Source organism: Arabidopsis lyrata (assembly GCF_000004255.2).
Source record: "Arabidopsis lyrata subsp. lyrata unplaced genomic scaffold ARALYscaffold_2, whole genome shotgun sequence".
Taxonomy (NCBI): domain Eukaryota; kingdom Viridiplantae; phylum Streptophyta; class Magnoliopsida; order Brassicales; family Brassicaceae; genus Arabidopsis; species Arabidopsis lyrata.
This window is the reverse complement of record NW_003302554.1, coordinates 7,449,144-7,469,446: the sequence shown is the minus strand read 5'-3', so window position 1 is coordinate 7,469,446 and position 20,303 is coordinate 7,449,144. Positions and strand designations below refer to the sequence as shown.

The 20,303-nt window shown below is 39.8% G+C and overlaps 1 protein-coding gene and 1 pseudogene across 1 annotated transcript; one reads left to right on the top strand and one right to left on the bottom strand.

The window, feature by feature from the left end:
* The first annotated feature begins 196 nt into the window (after window positions 1-196).
* Window positions 197-1,447, top strand: LOC110230726 (annotated as a pseudogene).
* Window positions 1,448-7,069: 5,622 nt separating this feature from the next.
* LOC9322833 lies at window positions 7,070-8,071 on the bottom strand. The gene has a single exon (XM_002886721.2). The coding sequence runs from the start codon at window positions 7,937-7,939 to the stop codon at window positions 7,592-7,594; it is 348 nt and encodes a 115-aa protein (XP_002886767.1). The 5' UTR covers window positions 7,940-8,071; the 3' UTR covers window positions 7,070-7,591.
* Window positions 8,072-20,303: the final 12,232 nt, after the last annotated feature.

Genomic DNA, 20,303 nt, shown 5'->3' with positions numbered 1-20,303 from the left:
GCCTTTTTTGATCAGGAGAAAATTGTGGCTGCATCTTTGTCTCATATGGCATTGGTTTCTGACATATTACCGCCCTAGTAGGTTTGACTTTTTGAGGTTACTGTGTAGATAAGTCTTCAGTCAAAAGTAAAGCTTAATTTACTATATTTCAAAGAGTCCAAAACCAGATATTTTTTGGGTTCCAACGATGATTATCTCTAGTGATCATTGTTTTTCTTGGTTTGATTGCGTTTCCTTGTCTTATTAGTCTTCTTTTCCTTTTTATTTTTACTTATCTCTTCTTGCCGCCCTTCCTTTTTACCTTCCTATATATTCCTTAAGTTCAGCTCTTCACTCTTATACCTTTCCTTTTGTTTCCTTCTCTTTCTCTTCTCCTTTTCTGTTCTGGTTTTCTTTTCTTTTCACTTGATGGCAAATGAAATATGGCATGATTTGCAGTATATGGTTTTGGGTCGTGATGACCTTGAAATATTTGTTCCACAAGAAGTGTATGCTAGTGTTGTTGCTAGTAACAGACTCAGTCTTATTGGGAGACCTCTCAACATTCATGCTCAACATCTTAGAAGGGTCCTCAGTGCACTGCCTTTGCAGTTGGGGTAGGGGCATGGCTGTAAGAGTTCATGGACGCATACTTGATGATCAGTGTGTCCAGTTTCATTTTCGTTCTGAGTCTGACTTGGTTTCAGTGTTGAGGAGAGTTCCATGGCTGTATAATCACTGGTTTATTGCACTACAAAGGTAGGCAGATTTCCCAGGCCCTGATTTTCTCACCTTTATTGATTTGTGGGTACAGGTAAGGGGAATCCCTCCCCCTTATGTGTCTGAGTTGTCTGTTCGTTTCATTGCTCATACCCTTGGACTAGTCCTTGAAGTAGACTTCAATGAAATAACCACTACTCAGATAACTTTTATCCTTAGTATTACAGATCGACTGAAGTTTTTGGAGGGTTCGGTTTGAATCCAGAGAAGGAGCAATGATTTGTTTTGAGTATGAAAGGCTTCGAAAGATCTGTACAAATTGTTGTTGTATCAACCATGATATCACTCACTGTCCTTATTTAGTTCCTCAGGTTGTTCCAAATAATAAGTACAATGATTCTGATGTTTTGGTGGTCCCTGTTTGGGAAGAGGGAGATGGATCTACCAATCCTTCTCCTCCTCCTCCTCTTGAGAATCATCTTACAGACCTATTTCTCAACCACCAAACCCTGCTTCTCCAGATTTTAATCTGAATGAGTTTGTGGAGGAACATCAACCCATAAGTTTTTCTACTACAAGTTCTTCTTCTCATAGTGGAGTTCATGCTAAAGCCCGATATGAGATTGGTGATAGTTCCAAACGCAAAAAAAGATAAACAAATCGATCTCAACTCTAACAAAAACACTCGGAGACGCAGACGAGATCATGGAGTCCGGTTTTTTCCGGAGTTTGGTCAGCCACCATAGATCTTCTCAGGCCTTTGGTTATAAGAGTATAAATGCCCTTATACTCTGTAATTTCAACTGATACAGGATCGGGAATCACTCCACAATCTTATGAACAAACGGTGATCAAGAACTGATCAATAAGCTTTGGCGGAAGATGGAAACGAAGGTGGAGGTGGTGGTGAAGCTTGACTGACTCTCTCAATCGGTGGGCTTGATTGACTCGCTCAATCGATGAACAAACCAGAAGTTTGAATCACTCAAACAACTCGATTTGCAGACTCAAAAGAACCTATTTGACTCACTCAAATAAGAACTAATGAAGGAAAACACAAAGAATTTGCAACTTTGTGAAAGACAAGAAAACAGAGTTTCTTATGAGCTTTAAAATCTCGATTAAGGGTGATTTACAATGAGGAATTAGCTGAGCTTTTATAGGCTCGTAATAAAATGTCTCTAGGGTCTAAAACAAGAAAAGAAATCGCAAAAGTTAATGTAAAGAGCCGTTGGAGACTTAATGAGCAAATCGGGCCAAATAAGGAAAGTCTTGTGGCTTGTATCTTGAGAGCTTGGGGAGGAAGTGATGCGTCCTTGGAAGTCTCTTGTGCTCTTGGAGGGTATCGAAAACGCACTCAAACATAAGGGAAAATAGCTGTTCGAGTTTAAAGGAAAACAGCTTCAAATAGCTCAAATAAGGCAATCTTGGCTCCGGATATGGAAAGTGAATGAGTGGAAGGATCCGCCTGATCCCATGCATCTTGGTGCACCTTAGTATACTGTAGGAAGCTTCTCGAAGTATCTTAAACTCTCCTGGGCGCCAAAGATACGTTTGGAGTCTCCTAAACCCGTGAGCATCCAAATAAGGCAAGTGTAGACTGCTTCGGTTTAGAAAATTGATAGCTCCTAAACCAAAATTTGTTTTGGCTTGATTCCAACTCGACGAGTTCCTTTGATGAGTCAAGAATGTAGTAAAATTAACTTTGTAGCTTAACTCCTTGTGGTATGGTCGGAATCCTCCAATAGGTAGTTGTTGGTCTCCATCGGTTTCTTTGGAAGTCTGCTGACTTGTAACTTGAATATCTCTCTCATGTGGAAAGCTTTTGAACCGATTCCACTTCTCAGTGATCCCTTGATGACTTGGTGTTGCCTCATTAAAAAATTTTCTAGGTAAACCCATTGGGAAAAACCCTAGATAAGGGAAAAAGAGCGCAACAGTCTCATTCCAATACCGGTTGGGTTGATGTGCTTCAATAAAGGCACTTAAGCCTTTGGAATGCTTGATTTGGTTCTCTCCAAGAGTCTTGGTCATCTTGATGGTGTCTCCTCCATGATCATTGGTTGTTGCTGACTTGATGGCCTCATCATCAACTTTTTGGGGGCATGATGTATTGTGCTTATCCAAAAATAAAGAAGCACTTTAGTTCAAGTTGGTGTTTGATGCTGGATAACTTTTTGGATGCTAAATCTCTTTTAATAGTCTTCTCAGTTTGGTAGTAACAATGGTGAGCAAGAAGCTGTCATAGCATAAGCATAAGATGGAAGCTTTGAAATCAGAGGTGACGACTGGTGCCCGTTTTTCTGATTTTATTGGGAACGTTATGATGTTTTGCTTTTTAAAAATGCTACCTTGTTTGTGCCTTCTACTTAGTAGTTGAGTTTGTTTATATTGTACCTTTTTTTTTTTTTTTTGAATGTAATGTTAAATTAAATTCAAAAGAAAAATGTTCGTTTTTACATCGAGTGCATTGTGTGTTTGAGAAAACTTAAGAAAAAAAAAATGACTTTAGCAAACTTTGTTTATAGACATTAACTCCTAGCCGCGAACCAGATTTGGAGACCCATATCATATCTTCTGTCACCGATTGCTTTGATTGAGGAGAGCTGATTCTTGACTTGCTTATCTATCCATTTGATTAATCGAGCTGGAGGGTTCGGGTCTTCACCATGTCTTCTTCCGTTTCGTTCCCGCCAAATAGCATAGAGCGGGCAATGAAGCTTATGATTCTGTTCTCCCATTGACTAGACGTAGTGACAATCAATTCGTGCCAGTTTGTGGAATATCTTGATCGGTAAATATTTTTTCCCAAGGCCTGCCATACTTCAGAGGAGAATCTGCAGGAAAAAAAGAGATGATCACGTGATTCAAGAGTGTTGTTGCAGAGAACACATCCTGTGGAGAGTTCTCTGTTCCAATGTGTCATTTTGTCACCCGTTGATAAGCGGTTTTGAGCTGCTAACCAAGCGCAAAGGAAAAGTTGGGCGTAGCATGAGCAAACCAAACGCTCTTGTGGCAAGCGACTTCATTTGAAACAGTCCGTGTAAGCTGCCAAGTGTCTTTGGTGGAGAATCTTGGCCGATAGAGATTGTTCTTTCCCTTCCAAAGGACAATGTCCTCTTCCTCTGCTCTGTTTCGCCGTGTAGAAAGCAATTCACTCTCAATTTTATTAAGAAGTTCAGCTCGATGCAGGCGATGTCTCCGGCCAGCCCATGCCTCTACAACTTTTTTATGTTTACTAATCCCCAAAACAATTTGGCCTCGTTCCCTTGCAGCATCAAACAACGGCCCCATACTTGACCAATTATCATACCAAAATGACGTTCTTTCTCCATTCTTTACATCAACTTTGCAGAAATCTCTTGCAACCTCTCTGAATTTTAATAGCTTTTTCCATATCCAAGAGCCTTGATACGTTTGCTTGACTGACCAAAATGTGTCTTGTTTAAGAAGATTGGTTTTTATCCACGTTACCCACAGCGAGTCCGCATGCGAGATTAATCTCCAGATTAATTTCAAGCAACAAACATCGTTTGCCTCATGGATAGATCTCAATCCAAGTCCCCCTTCTTTTTTTTTGGCTTACACACTACCTCCCATGCAACCTTTGTTTTTTGAGCATTTAAATCTGGACCAGACCAAAGAAAAGCGGAACAAATCTTATCGATCTCTTTGATACACTCCCGAGGAAGTCTGAAAGCGGGAAGCCAAAAGTTACATATACTCCATAAAACCGAGCTGGCCAAGTTTAGTCGTCCTGCGTAGGACAAAAAACGTGTTGTCCAAGTCCCTATTTTCTTTCGTATATGTTCAAGCAACGGGCTGTAATCAGTTGACGTGAGACGCTCTGTGACAAGAGGCAGTCCAAGGTATCTCACCGGGAGGCAACCTACAGCAAACTGAAAATGAGACTCAATCTCGGAGCGACCCGAGTCTGATATTCCCGTAAGGTAAATAGTGGACTTCTCCACACTGATTTTGAGACCTGAGCGCTTTGCGAACTGATCAAATGCCTCCATGATACCCTCGATAGATCGTAATTTACCATCAGATAGCACCATGAGATCATCATCAAATGTAAGGTGAGTCAAGCCAATGCTTTTACATCGTGGATGGTATCCAAAATGCCGAGCTCCGGCTGCCCGGTCCAACAATTTAGATAACACATCCATAACTATAACGAAGAGATAAGGGGATAGTGAACATCCTTGTCGCAAGCCACATGAACTGTTGAGAAAACCAGCTAATTCTCCATTCACTTGGACCAAGAATGAAGCTGTGGTAACGCAAAGCATAATCCAATGAACAAATTCCGGAGGGAAGTTTAAAGTTAAGAGGACATTCCTTAGGAAAGACCACTGAACAGAATCGAAAGCCTTGGAGATGTCGATTTTTATAGCGCAGCGTTCTGAAATTGCCTCTTTGTGATAGTCCTTTACAATCTCCGTCGCAAGCAGCAGATTTTCTATCAATAAGCGATCCTTCACAAAAGCCGACTGATTTCCCGCGATGAACTGTGGGAGAACCATTTTAAGTCTCTTTGCAATGATTTTCGAGATGGTTTTGTAGAGCACATTGCAACATGAGATTGGCCTGTAATCTTTCATCTCCCTCGCTTCCAATTTCTTGGGAATAAGGGCAAGAATAGTAGAGTTAACTCCTTTTGGTAAGAAACCCTTTTCAAAAAAAGATTTCACCGCCACCACAAACTCCATACCGATAATGTCCCATGTTTCTTTATAAAATTCTGAGGTAAAACCATCTGGCCCCGGCGACTTATCATTAGGCATGGAGAATAACACCTCCTTGATTTCTGTCTCTGTGATTGGTCTCATTAGTCTCTCCTTCTCATCTTCGTTACACCGAAACGGTAACAAGTCAGCTAGGTCCTCCATTGTAGCTCCCTCATAATCATTAGGTATCAATTGTAAGAATTCTCTGAAAAATCTTTCAGCTTCCTCTTTAATCTCTTCTTCTTTTGCTGTGACACTCCCATCTTGTCTCTGTATCTCCCGGATTGAATTTTGTGCTACTCTAGCCATGACTGCTCTATGAAAGGTTTTATTATTTTTGTCTCCCACCTTAAGCCAGTGAAGCTTGGATTTTTGCTTTTAAGAACTTCTCCTCTATACCCGCCAGTCTCTCCCATCTATCATGAGCAGTAGCTTCCTCGTCCATGGCCTGTGGAGAAGGAGTTTTTAAATTCATTTCTTGCTTCTCACAAAGCGTTTCATACGCCTCCTTTGTTTGCTTTACCAAATTTCCCATTCTTTCCTTTGCCAAATGTCTTATCTTCGGCTTTAATGCTTTCAGCTTCTTTGTAAATCTGAACATGGAAGATGTTGACATGAAAATAGGCTCTGTGATGGCATTAATGAATTTGAACGGTTTTTTCCCCTTGACACGTGCGCCAGCTGCCATATTGAGATTGATCCGACATCGTAAATGGTCCGAGCACCCTCCTGCCTCAAACACATTATACGAATGCGGAAAACTCTGCTTCCAACAGTCATTCACCAATACCCGGTCCAACTTTTTTGATATAAGATCATCTTCTTGTCTATTGCTCCAGGTGTAGAGCGGGCCATGAGAAGCTAAATCTGTGAGAGCACAATAATTTACCGCAGCTTGGAAATCACGCATCCCCGACGTAATATGGGGATTCTCCTCTCCTCGGGAGTGCTCCTCCATAACTAGAATTTCATTAAAATCTCCGAAAATGATCCATGGTTTATATTGTACTTTGTCTTTCTCTGTTTATAAAGCCACTATGTTGTATCTTGTACTAATGGGTTTTCATTGATGGATGAAGCCTCAGTTTAATATATATATCAAACACCTTGGAAAAAAAAACAATTTAGTGTCATATTCGTTTTAAAACAGTATTAAAATAATTTTTAGTTTCGATTTTGTTCTCTAAATATTTATAACGAAACATAATATTTTGTCCGTGACATGTATTTCTCTTTTTTTTATGTGAACGTCTAATTTATTATATAGTATACTAGAAAAATTAAATCCTAAATCCAAAATTAAAAACTAACATGTTATAGAAAAAAAAACTTGTGAAATGTGAAATCTTCCAAAATTTAGTTAAGTCATATCGTTGATTTTTACTTAATTTGTTTCCAAAAGTTTGTCATGAACCTAAATATCTTGAGTTAATTTTTGGCTCAGTCTTTTATCTAAACTTTGTTAAGGAGCAACCTTTGTTTTCAGGCTTGAATTGGTCAAAATATTCCGGATTTCAACTTTTCACAGCACATTAGTTCCAGTTATGGATACATCAATTTTGCTATATCACATCATCATCAAAAATAGAAGTCCAAATGCATTCAAAGGTAATAGACAATATTTGTGCTCTCACAGATTTAGCTTCTCATGGCCCGCTCGATTTATTATCAAGGAAAAAGATTAAGGGTGATTTACAATGCATTCAAACTGTTTTCACTTCTATTTGGACACATGTGTATAGACCTGACCAAGTGTTGAAGTTGAGGTCAGAAAGTATATGATTCCAAACAGTGGCTGTGTCTATGATCCAACAAGGACGACACATCATGCATGTCATCAGAGAAAAGTTTTAGATTGGTTTTGTCAAGTCCTGGAGAGAGGCCACAAAGCTCGGCGATTGACGAAGTTGAAGGACTAATCGTAAAGGAAATTTTAACACCCACGTATATACTAATGCAAAATTCAACAAGAAATGTTGTTTTATTTTCGTCCTATCTAAAAAACCAAAAACTACTCCTTCGGTCCTTCCCTTCTACTCTCTTTTACATCTCAACAAACACATTATTATCAACATAAAAGAAAAATGAAAACAGTTTCATTGTTTGGTCCTAGACTCTCAATGCATTGTAAGTTACATGGCTAACATATATATTTCAATCTAATCCAAAATAGAAGTCCAAATGCATTCAAAGGCCTCAAACTCCAACCTATAATTACTAACCCTTTTCACTGGCCATCTCACATCACTAATCTCTTCAAACATCTCATTACCATCATCTAAAACCGGAAAAAGAGATTCCGGTAGACTCCAATCGAGGGAGGTCGAGATCATACTCTCCTTCATCCACGGGAACTCAAACACTCCGAAACTCTCCTCATTACTCCCACTTCTCTTCTCCTCCATCTTGTTTTCTACATTGCTGGCTCTCACATGTTGTCTCTTCTTGCTCTTCTTAGTATGATCGTCATTTTTCTTGCGTTTATGGCTTGTAGACGAACCCTCCATCGTCGATCAAAAAGAAAACGTGAGATGAGATGAGATTTGGAGTGAATTGAGAATTAAATTTATAAATGGGAATGAAAAAGTGGGAGGGGAGGAGAGGGAGTCACGCCTTCTTACTCGTATATGTATCTGTCATTTAGCATTTTAAAAGCAAACCAACCAAATCCTTTTGTGTTGTTTTCGTGTTTTCCTTCTTTTACGTTCCCATTTCTCTCTCTCCCAACCACACAAGCAATTCAAAAACGTTTTAAGATATATATCAAGGATGAGGTGGACATTAAGAGACAAATGGCTATTTTTTAGCATTCTTTTATTTCACTCACAAACACTGATCATCACTAATGATAACTAAATACAGTAAAACCTCTATAAATTAATACTCTATAAATTAATAACTTCTCTAAATTAATAAATTCTTCCGGTCCCGAGTTGGGACTAGTGTAAAATATGACATAAATCGATAAATTAATAAGATAATAATTTTTAAAAAAATCTCATATAAACATATGGTCCAATTGATATCATAAATTAATAATTGTATAAACTTATCAATATATATATATATATGATATAAATTTATATATGTCATATTTGAATTACTATGATATATATTTAAAATATTCTATGTCAAAAATTTAATAAAATATGACTCTATTATTCGAAAAAAGTTTGTGTTGTTTTTTAAACTTAATAATTGCTTCTCTATTTGTAATTAGTTTTTTAAAAATATTACTTATAAAGAAAAAAAATTATTTTAGATAGAAATGTTTTTAAGAAATTATAAAATTAGTAAAATCTCTCTATAAATTAATAATTATTAATTTATCGATAAATTAATACCTCTCTAAATTAATAAAATTTGCTAGTCCCGACATTATTAATTTATAGAGGTTTTACTGTATTATGAGAATAGAACACAAATTATTCTTAGTTAATATGACAATTAAGTAATCTTTAAAGCAATTGATGTTGTCCTAAACCCTTGTTCCAAATAAGAAAAAGTTTGTTGTTCTATATATATATATATATATATAGAAATCGTGAAAAGAGAACAACGGTTGAATAAAGGAAGAAAAATTGAATGCTTAGATTTCTAAGATTTTCGTACGTTTTCATATATAATTTAATCGTTTTATACGGTTTTATGACCTAAGGAAATAGTTTTCAACTCCCTCCGTTTCATAATATAAGTCGTTTTGGAGAAATAATTTTGTTTCATAATATAAGTCGTTTTCAAGTTTCAATGCACTTTATATATTACTTTAATATTTTATAATTATTTATATTATGTAGTCTCTTTTATGATTGGCCGAACTTTTTAAAAGTAGATCTTCTTAATCTGCATGTTTAAAGCTAAAACGACTTATATTATGAAACGGAGGGAGTAGTATTTTAGTGTCTTACGTCTTTACATGTCAAGAACGTGGAAAATGCAAAAAGAAGAAAGCAAACATGTTATGTACTTAAGAGATTCGACATTTGTTGAAGTACTAAATTGAATGATCTTTATATCAAACTAAAGCTAGAGATAGCAATGTCCCAAATAATATTCTTTAGCTGTTCAAAAGATATGGTAATTGTATATAAAAGACATGTCAATTTGGCGGCAAACGGTGCAAAGGAAGAAGTTGGCCTAGAAGATTGATTGAGGGTCGACCTCATCTAACCTCATCCGTGGTTGACCTCAGCACACACCCACATGATCGACCACCAAGGTAACTTCATAACCAAGCCTGTCATACAAGCTAAAATCTTAATCGAGAATCTTGCTACGAGAGCGGCTGCAACAATTGTCTAGACTATGACATAGCGGTTTTGATATAGTCACATTTTTTACCACTTTTGACTCTTATCGTCTCTATGTTTTTATTAGGGATGGACATTTTGACCTAACTGAACCAAACCGAACTGAACTAACCAAACTCATGAAACCGATTTAAACAAAACCATATCTTTACACACTAAACATTTAGTTATGTTTCTTTAAAAACCGATCGACTCCGATAAACCCTCTAATTAATCAACTAATAGTATTAAATAATTTTGTAGATACTAGATAGTAAATATGTCATCTTTTACCCACATTACACTTGATTTGACACGTTTATTTTTATTTCTTTATTTAATAAACTAATTAATGTAAAATTGCATTAATTTAGTTTAATTATCTCTAACCCTATATTCCTTAAAGAGTAAAGACGTCGAAGGCTACAACCAAGTTCCAAAACCACAAGAAACAAAAAGACTTCGATTGAAAACAAACCACAAAAAAAAACTAAATCGAATTAAACCAAACCAAACAAAACCGAACCAAACATTAACTGATTTAGACACAAACCAAATCAATCTAAGTTCAGGTGAAAAAAAAAATTAATCAAACCGAATGGAACCAAAACCGAACTTGAACCTAAATCAAAATTCCCACCTCTAGTTTTATTAGTTTATAATTTATTTTTAGTTTTATTCAATCATTATAGGTGAAAAGATGGTTCAGAAAGACATAGAAACTATAGATAAAAACTGAAGAAAACAAGAGAAAACTTACAAATGGTGGTATAGATCAATATACACCTTTTGTATCGAACAATACAACCTCAAAGATGAAGTTTTGAGAACCCCTCAGAAGACGATGTCAATGTCGATTGATTTATGTTATGGTATCAATCGATACCCATCAGACATGAAACACGAAGTTCATCACATGAAGCAATATCGATTGACATCACCCTTGGTATCAATTGATACTCCTCTTTAAGCAGCAAAAAAATATATATTTAAATTTCTCCTTTTGCTTAGAAAAAGTCGGCTCTAACTTATCTTAAACGGATCACTTCCCTATAAATACTTATTTTGCAACCATTTTTTAAGCACGCATTCATATTTTTTCAAACTTTTTGTTACTTTTAGATTTAGTTCTTATGCTTTTGGGAGACAATTAGTTGCCTCTAAGTTGAGAAGTTTTTTGAACCTTATTTACTATTTAATAAGGTAATCTCTTTTCTCTATTTGTTTGATGTTTCTTTCTTCATGTTTGAATATACTAGTAGTTATGTTTTAGGATTTCAATGAGATTTCATATGAATGATTAGTTAGGGTTGTTAGACATGGAAAATTGTTATTAGATTTATCTATCATTGCTCTTAATGTTTTGTGTACCTTGATAACCTAGATAACTGATCTCTAGGTTTCAGTTTATGCACCAAAAGTGATTATATGAACAAACTTTGATGGATAGATGTATGTATGTATGTATTGATGTGCGTAGAATTTCACTTCAGAACTTTTACCTGAAAGACTACACGTTAAACTACAAGTGCACAGTAATCAGAGTAGTATTTAAGGATCGATCCCACAGAGAGTGTAGCTACGGGTTATTGAATTCAATGAAAAGATTTAGCTAAGACAAAACTAAACTTTGGGGTTATGGTTTTGGGTTTCCTAATAACTAATGCAATGAAAGTAAATGAATGAAATAAATGAAAGCTAAGTAAACTAATGAAAGCTAAGATGAATAACGGTTGTAAGCTATTATGACTAAGGCGTTGGGCGTTCTAGAGTTTCTCCAGGAATCATGGTTCTCGACTAACTAAGGTTTAGATCTCTAGGGTTTTTATGTTTTCGTTCTAGTTCATAACTACGAAAGGCAAATGAACGAGTTATCCTAGGTTATAGAATAAGCCGGCAAATCTCCCTATACTCCGTTACTCAAATGACGCAGGCAACGACGCATAGTTCGATGCATTAGGGTTGGATTCGCTAAGTACTCTAAGTCCTGTTACTCAACTTACGCAGGCAACAACACGAAGGATTGGTAACACTATATCCGAGATTAAGTTTACCCGATTAGAGCTCCTAACCTCTTGGATCAGCGTTTGGTGATCAATCCAAACACATGCATTAAGTAAAAGATGTCCCAAAAGAATCTAAGTATGAACAAAATTATAGATCTATAAACCTTATATGATTTGAACCATGAATCCCCTTTGAATCCACACAACAAAGAAAACTACTCGCTCATGATGCTAAGAAACGACATGGAGATGAAGTAGAAAAGCATAATAAACGAATATGAATAAACAAAGGGGGTTCAAAGGAAACTTCTATAGTGTCACAGAAGATACTTGTCTCCCCAAAAGTCTTGATAGAAAGAGTAGAAGAAAGAGTAGAAGAGAAAACAATGAAGAGTAAAAGAGAGAAAGCTTCAAAGGACGACTTCTTCGGGATGCAAGAGCTTCGACAAGGTGGAGCTAGGAGATCTGAGATTCTCGTCGATGGAGGCTGCGAGATCTACGTTTAGGAGGCGGTGAAGAGCTGTGAAGAGGCCGTAGGGTTTCTTCAACTTATCTCGGTATTTATAGGCTTCGATTAGGTCAATGGGCAAAACCGTCATTTCCCACAAATTAGGTTAAATGAGGCTCGAGTATCTTGGACAGGGTACGACGTGTGATGACCGGGGTGAAGTGTGGAGAGCAGTTTGGGTACGGGCACTCATGACCGGGGGCGCTAGAAGTCTCCGGACCGGTCGTAAGCCTGTTTGGCCGGTCTAGGACGTGTCTTCACTCGTAAGGGCATAACTTCAGATTGGCTCGTTTAAAAGTTCTGATTCTACTTCGAGGTGAAACTAGAGTCTCCTAGCTTTCCACAGCCACCGAGATCTCTTGATTTGGTAATTGGAAAGACCTCGAACGGACGCCACACTTCTGAGGCACAAAAACTGTCTTGAAACGGGATTTGATCGACTTTTACTCCTTTTTGCCTGGAAACACATTATTCATCCTTGAAGCATAAATACTTGAAAATATCCTTGAAATCTCCAATATCTCCTGTTTTCTCCATGGAAAACCTAAATAAACATAGTAAAAGTGGGCTAAAATACAATGTTATCAACTCCCCCAGACTTAGACTTAGCTTTGCTGGTCCTCAAGCAAACAAGATATCCTGCGGAGAGGTTTGAAAAACCTTGGGAATTCTCTTAGTATCAGAGACCATGTCCTAAAAGATATCCTGCGGACGCATAAAGACAGAGACAACACGTTAGAACATTCTCACTATCGACTCAAAACTTTCACCATCCTTATCCTTCCATCTCGAACCTATAAGGGAACTCTAAAATCACGTTAGTTAACTCTCTACATTCATTAATAAGTAGCGTGAGCCTTTCTCATTAGAAGATGTCATTCGGGGTAGACGACGCTTGGTAAGAAAGGGGCTTTTTGGTGTTTAGTGGTGGAGTTAAAGTGTTTAGGGTTATCGTAAGTCTCGAAAATGCAGGATATGTCGCAAAACTGCAAGAGAGAACGGATCTGTTGAGGTCCACAGTTTCCAACCACTTTTTCTTGTAAACACCTCATCTCCTTACTTCTTTTCGTCTCTTCGATTCTCCCAGACTTAGGCTTTTCTGTAGGGATCTCTGTGAATGATTCCATCTCTCCTCTAGGTGATCCATGTCTTTCCTTGGGATTTTTTAGTACTTATAAGATTTCTTATTTGTAACCGCTTGCTTTCCTTCCGGGGTTTTTTTTTTTCGAAAGGGGAAGCGGTACTCATTATATACATGAGTCTTATAAGCACGAAATAAGTACCTTTGAAATCGAATCCCAAGGAAGAATAAGCTCTAGACCAAATCGTCACATCCTCTCTGTAAATTCCGAATCTCCGTCTTTGTGGCGGGAAACTGTGTCGTTCCTTTATCTACGACGTTTTTGCACATAACTGCTAAAATGAGAAAAAGAAAAAGAGAATGCGTGAGGTCTGAAAAGAGGATAGGGTTTTAAGGGTAGGAACCACTAAAAGTGAGTGGTCATTCAGGATCAGCAGAGAGTGGTAAAAAGGGATAAGAAGTCCTGAATGTATATGCTCGTTTCCCCGATCTAACACCTCTTCATGAGAAAGAATTAAGTTCAGGTTAGATAATCCAAATAAAATAGAGTTAACTTCCGGTCAAACAAAATCTCTACGGTCGAAACTTCAGGGGAAAGATCCCATTAGGAGCTTCTAGGTATTGACTGTTCTTGTGAGTCTTGCAAAACTTGTCACTCAAGAAATGAATTAGAACATATGGAATGGTCATTTTCATCATATATCAAGATCATCATTCCCTACATCATTTTTGACTCAATAAACTATGATAGTAAAAAGACATTAAAATGACTCAAAGAAAAAGAAAAAGTACATTAGTACGAATAAATACCCCCCCATACTTAAATTACACTGTCCCCAGTGTAACAAAGCGGACGGGTGAAAAGAAAAATAAAAGAAAAATAAAAATACAGGAAAAGTAAAGATAGAACCGAATGACCTCTACTACGCCGAGGAGGTTGCAAATCCGGTGGTGTGACAAATGAATGTCGGGGATCTCGAATCATCCTCTCCATCTGAGCCATAAGGGCAATCTGCTCGGCTAGCCGCTGCTCTAGCGCTCTTTCTTCCCCGAGACAGGAAGAATCGGTCTCGTGCGAACGGGCAGCTTGTGTGGCTCTCCTGGAATCCAACTCCTTCTTCTTGACGTAACCGGCAAGTGTGAAGGGAAGTCGCTCTCCGGTTTGTAGTGACAAGAACTCACTACTCTCGGGATCCCATCTCGTAGCTCCATTCCTCAAACGTGGAATGGTGGGACAAGGAAGCATGATAGTACGAATAAGGCGAGGAGAAACATTATATCTGTATCCAAAACAATCGGGATCGATGCGTGAGCCCTCAAAAATCCTCATCGTACTGAGTCTCTCAAGATCAAAGTAGTTCTCCTCGGCGGTGAATGGGCGATCCGTGAGATCAACTCCCGCGGCTTCAAGTATCGCCGTGATGATTCCACCGAAGCTTAGGAAAGCATCATTGTTGGTGTAATGGATCGCCTCGTGCTTGATCTTCACCAATCGCTTCGCAAAGAGCGAGGCATAGTTAATCCGGGGAAAGTCAACAAAAGGTATCTTCAAGACAAGAAGCTCATCGCCAAGTACATTGTTATGAGCGGTGCGGGCGAAGATAGATGTGGCTAGTAGCTTGTGAACGCATCGAATGGCTGGATGAGATATCAAGGCGGACTTGGTCTTTCCGCTAGAGAAAGGACCTTTCCCTATTCGTTTCCAAGCATCTCCATGCTCTTCCGGGCCAAAGTCTATAGCATCTTGGTAATCAAATCCAAGTGCTCTTCCAAGGTGTGGTATGGAAATGTTGAAGTGGTTTCCGTTGATCGTGAAGTAGAGAATCCCATCCCTCGCCAAAGGTGAACTCGTGCGCGGGAAGGCTAGGGAAACCGTGGCAAGAAATTGCCTCGTCTCTTCTTCGTAGATCTCTCGGCGAATGGACTCCATGAAACGACGAAGTCTAAGTGTATCCAACATCCATATCACGTCATCATCAAGATCAAGCGCTCTAAAGGTCGAGTAATCGATGAGCAAATTAAGATGGTGTCAACTTGATCTTGTCGATGAACGCTCTATAATCAACATCGTCTTTCATCGGTTGGCCAACAAACTTCATTGGTAGCTCTCTTCTCGGCGGTTGTTATCGTGAAAGACGTCTAAGCGTGGCTCCGACTCATTGAGGCACTAAGGATGTAAGCATGAAATCGTCATCCTCATCATCGTGAGTCGCGTTAGATGTTGTAGAGTCTCCTTCTACTTGTTTCGCTTTGCCTTTGTCTCTAGCTCTATCGTGGTATCTCTTGCTACGCCGTTTTTCATACACGTCGTCGGTGACTTCGAATATGTGGACGGGTTCCTCAAGAGTGCGTGGATTATGTGTTCTCCTTGAGGAATTCTTAGGGGCCATTGGTACCTAAGAATGTAAAAGATATAGACAAAGTTAGCACTAGACATGGTAAACCAAAATTCTAATCTCTAAGTGCAATGATACTTAGACAAGTATCTAGAGATGGAATTAGCAATTCGAAACAATAGCAAGGTATGAGAATCAAGAAATCGAATTCGTAAAGTAGGAATATAGAATTCAATTTTCGGATTCATGGTGATTTTCATAAAATTCAACTTCAAAAGTGTTTAATCAAAGCATAATTAAGTGAAAAATCATTCTAATTCCTCTTATACATGATGAATAAAGCTTAAAGAAGTAAGATTTAAGAGTTTGCATCATCAATTTCACTAAACCCTATAGGTTCGAAAATTTCAACAAACCAAAAGTCATATTCTAGCTACAAGACTTCACCAAATTCCTTGGGTTACAAACCTATAATCATACCTACAAGTTCTCCATCCTAATTAACTAACTAAAGCTAAAGAATCAAGAGAATTGAGATTACCTTACTTTGGGAATAAAGAGAGAATTAGATTTTGAGACATACATTTTCTTTATGTAGAATTAGGTTAAAGAAGAAGAATCTCTAGAAGAAATCAATTAGGAAGCACTAATCAATTTTGAAAAACCCCAAATTTTTAAAAGAGGTGAGATTTGGATCTTTCTCTCAAAAGCTTTGGGAGAGAAGAAGAATAGGGTTTTAGATCCAAAAAACTCTATTTTTTCTTTTAAAAAGATGTTTCTAATTAAAGGGTGGACTTTAAAAAGGAAGGGAGGAAAAAGAAAACTTACCTCTTATGGGGCCCACAGTTTTGGGTTTTCTGAAAAAAGAAACTTACAGAGAATCTCTTGTCGGAGACGAATTGGTTTACACGAATTGGTGAGTTGCATCTGGTGTCGGGACATCAGCTCACGATCGTATAAAGGACGTATGAAGACGGGAGACGGATCGGGTAAACAACGTGCGACTGGTCCGGGCTCCTCGGGACACCCCGGTCACGATGTGTAGTGGCCGGTCTTGCCTTCATTGGGCACCCCGATCATGATGGATCGTGACCGGTCTGAGTCTTCATGACGGCCCCAGTCACGGGCATCAGTGACCAGTCCGGCTGTTCTTCGTTCCGATTACGGAAGTTTTGGTTCTCTTGTTGTAACTTTCAAACAAATCCGCATGCGGACATAATTTTCTCGACCAAAAACTTAAAATATACTTATTACCTGTGAATTTTGAGTACGGTGAAGTTTCTTGACTTCGAGATCACGCTTTTCGGGTATAGCACGGTGGAGAGTTGCTTTGGACATCTTCCAATCTACCCTGGGAACTGCTATTTTTCTCTCGGCCATTGTCTCCGGAATGGGCACATTACTTATGGAAATTTCATCTAAAGTAGTTTTTGAGACATTTAAACTTCAATCGGTTAGTAATGAGTATTCGACGTACCTTTATGTCATATCTTCCAATCCACTCCGAATCATGACTTGTTTTTCTCGGCCATTCTCTTCAGAACAACTAGTTTCCGGATGAATTTCTCTTTTCAAGTCAATTTACGAAGTTGGGATCATTGGTACGGTGACATCTCTTTGGGTTGCAATCGTCACATCTCTCAATTGGCTCGTTCTTTAAAGATTCTATCGCGATCATTACTCATGAAATATCCAACTTATTGGTATATTTTCAATCCTAGATCATTTGGTCGGACAGAATTCAAGAACAGACGTGGAGGTGCAATGCGGTACGATCGGGGGACGAACGATGGTACGGGTACGGTACGGACGCGGTACGTTTGCGGGACGTACGGAAGGGCGATGGCGGTACGGACAGTACGGAGGTAGGTATTGGGGTCGGATTCCACCCGCGCTGAGTCCGAGCCAAGGCATGACATCTCGGGACACATCGATAGCCAGCTCGGGATCAATCACAGAATTGGCTCGGGGAGCACTGACCGAACTAGCTCGGGATCAACCACCAAATTGGCACGGGGAGCCGATACGGGCCAACCCATATCGGCTCGAGGACATTCGCCGTATCAGCTCGGGACTCGGTACACCACCTTACCCGAGATGAATTCTTCCTTCATCCCGAGCCGACTTTGCAAGTCACCCGAAGCAAGTGTCAACGTTACCCGAAGTGAAGTCCTACTGCTACCCGAGGAGAAGTATCAATGCCGCCCGAGGCAAAACGAACTTTGCTCCCGAGCATGAGTGCACAAGAAATCCCGAGACAAGGACTTAGTAAATATTTGTCTTCAAAGTATCATTTCCAAACAGGATAGCATCACTCCCAAAAAAGAAGGATCATTTTCGAAATACTCGGAAATGATAAAGAAGAATCTCAGGGAATCAACTCAAATCAGGAAAACTTCCAAAAACTCCGAAGAATAAGGAAAATTTCATAATCCGCGATATTCTGAGCCGACTTCAAGATAAATGGAAATCTTCCGAGAATATCGCTGTTGGGGTCGGATTCCACCCGCGTTAAGACCAAGCCAAGACATGACACCTCGGGATCTACCACCAGAACGGCTCGGGGAACTATGACTAGGCCAGCTCGGGATCACTCGCCGAACTGGCTCGGTGAACGACGATCAAATCGGCTCGGGATCAATCACCGAATCGGCTCGGGTTAGGACATGATTAAACCGGTTTGGGTCATCCTGCGTCAGCTCGGAGACGAAACCCAGAACATCCTCACCCGAGCTGAATTCTCCCTTCGTCCCGAGCCGGTTTGGCAAAATCACCCGAGACAAAGAACCAAGTCACCTGAGGCAAAAAGGACTTCGTTCACCGAGCAGAAATTCATAGAGTATCCCAAGGCAAAGACTTTGTAAAAGTACCATTTCCAAGCAAGGCTTCATTTCCGAACAAGAAGGATCATTTCCGGTAAACCCGGAAATGATAAAGAAGAATCACAAAGGATCAACTTAAATCAGGAAATCTTCCAAAAACTCCGAAGAATAAGGAAATTATCCTGATCCGCGATATTCCACACCGACTTCAAGATAAATGGAAATCTTCCGAGAATATCGCTGGAGAGGCGGTTTATCACCCCTATATAAAGAGACTCAAGGCTCTCGCAGAAGGCAAGCGCTCTAGAATTTACACTACGCAAAGCTCTCATAGCACAAACATCTTTTCTTTTACGATCAAACTCTTGTACGATCAAAACTACTCTTTTCATCAATAAGATCAAGAACACCATCCTTGGTTACAATTGTTTCTGTTGTTCTTTGAGAATTCACATTTATCGTATCCCTAAATTAAAACCCTAGACAAATCTCGATTGTGTTAGTTTTGACTTCCACAGTTTGGCGCCGTCTGTGGGGATACTTTAGAATTCTCTTACCCTAAGACGCAGAACTCGATTACCAAAAAGGACGATGAACGAAGACGGTCGTCAGACACCACCAGCTGGAGGAGGGAACCCGGACCCTCCGAACCCTCAGAATCCTCAAGCCGATCCGACGATCATAGTGACTCTAGCCGAACTGAAAGACCTGATGGTTAAATTCCAGAAGAAAGCAGACGACCAAGAGAAAGCTAACAAAACCTTGGCGCAGCGAGTCGACGAAATCGCAACACGTGGGCAACAAAAAACCATGCGTTTCCAGACTCGGCCGCCACGAGCTCGGAGGGACTTACCTGGCATCAACCCAACAAGACTCACGTTCGCGATACCAACCGACAACACCAGAGTCGCAACCCGAGTCGACCCTGCCAGACACGAGAACCAAGATGATCCCACCGAGCCAGACGCAGTGGACGTGACGGACGAGCTAGATGATTTGCAAGACGAGCGCACCCAAGCCGGAGCTAACTCCGCCGAGCGAACGGACCTTACTGATGACAAAGAAACTGAGGAAAACATAAGGTGAGCCGAAGAATCCGAAAAAGAAGAAGAGCTAAGCAAGATCCGAGCCTCCCTAGCCAAGGCAGAAGCTGATATGAAGCTCGTCAAAACCCAGATACATAGCGTTTCATCCTCCGCACCGAACATCGACCGAATTTCGGAAGAATCTCGGAATACGCCTTTCACCAAAAGAATTTCCGAAACGACGATGTCCAATCTGGGAAAGTTCAAAATCGACTCTTACTGTTCGTGATATCTGTGGCCCGAGCCAGGTTCAAGCCCGGGGAAAAGGATGCAGGTCTATGCTTACTGTTCGTGGAACACCTTAAAGGACCCGCAATAGAGTGGTTTTCAAGATTGGAACGAAACTCGATTGACAGTTTCGACGAGCTGTCGACACTGTTCCTCAAGCAATACTCCGTGCTCATCGACCCCGGAACCTCCGACGCGGATCTGTGGTCCCTGTCTCAACAGCCCACCGAGCCGTTAAGAGATTTCCTCACAACCTTCAAATCGACGCTAGCCAAGGTCGAAGGAATTACAGATGTAGCCGCTCTTTCGGCTTTAAAGAAAGCTCTCTGGTACAAGTCAGAATTCAGGAAAGAGTTGAACCTGTCTAAACCGACAACAATTCGCGACGCGCTGCATCGAACCTCGGATTTCGTCGCCCACAAAGAAGAGATGGCGCTGCTAGCAAAGAGGCACGAGCCAACGAAACAGGCGCCCCGAGCCGAGAAAACCGTAAAGCCCAAGCGACACTTCCGGTCC

Bases quoted from the DNA above. Each gene is read 5' to 3' on its own strand.
- LOC9322833 (XM_002886721.2), bottom strand. From the start codon at position 7,939: ATGGAGGGTTCGTCTACAAGCCATAAACGCAAGAAAAATGACGATCAT.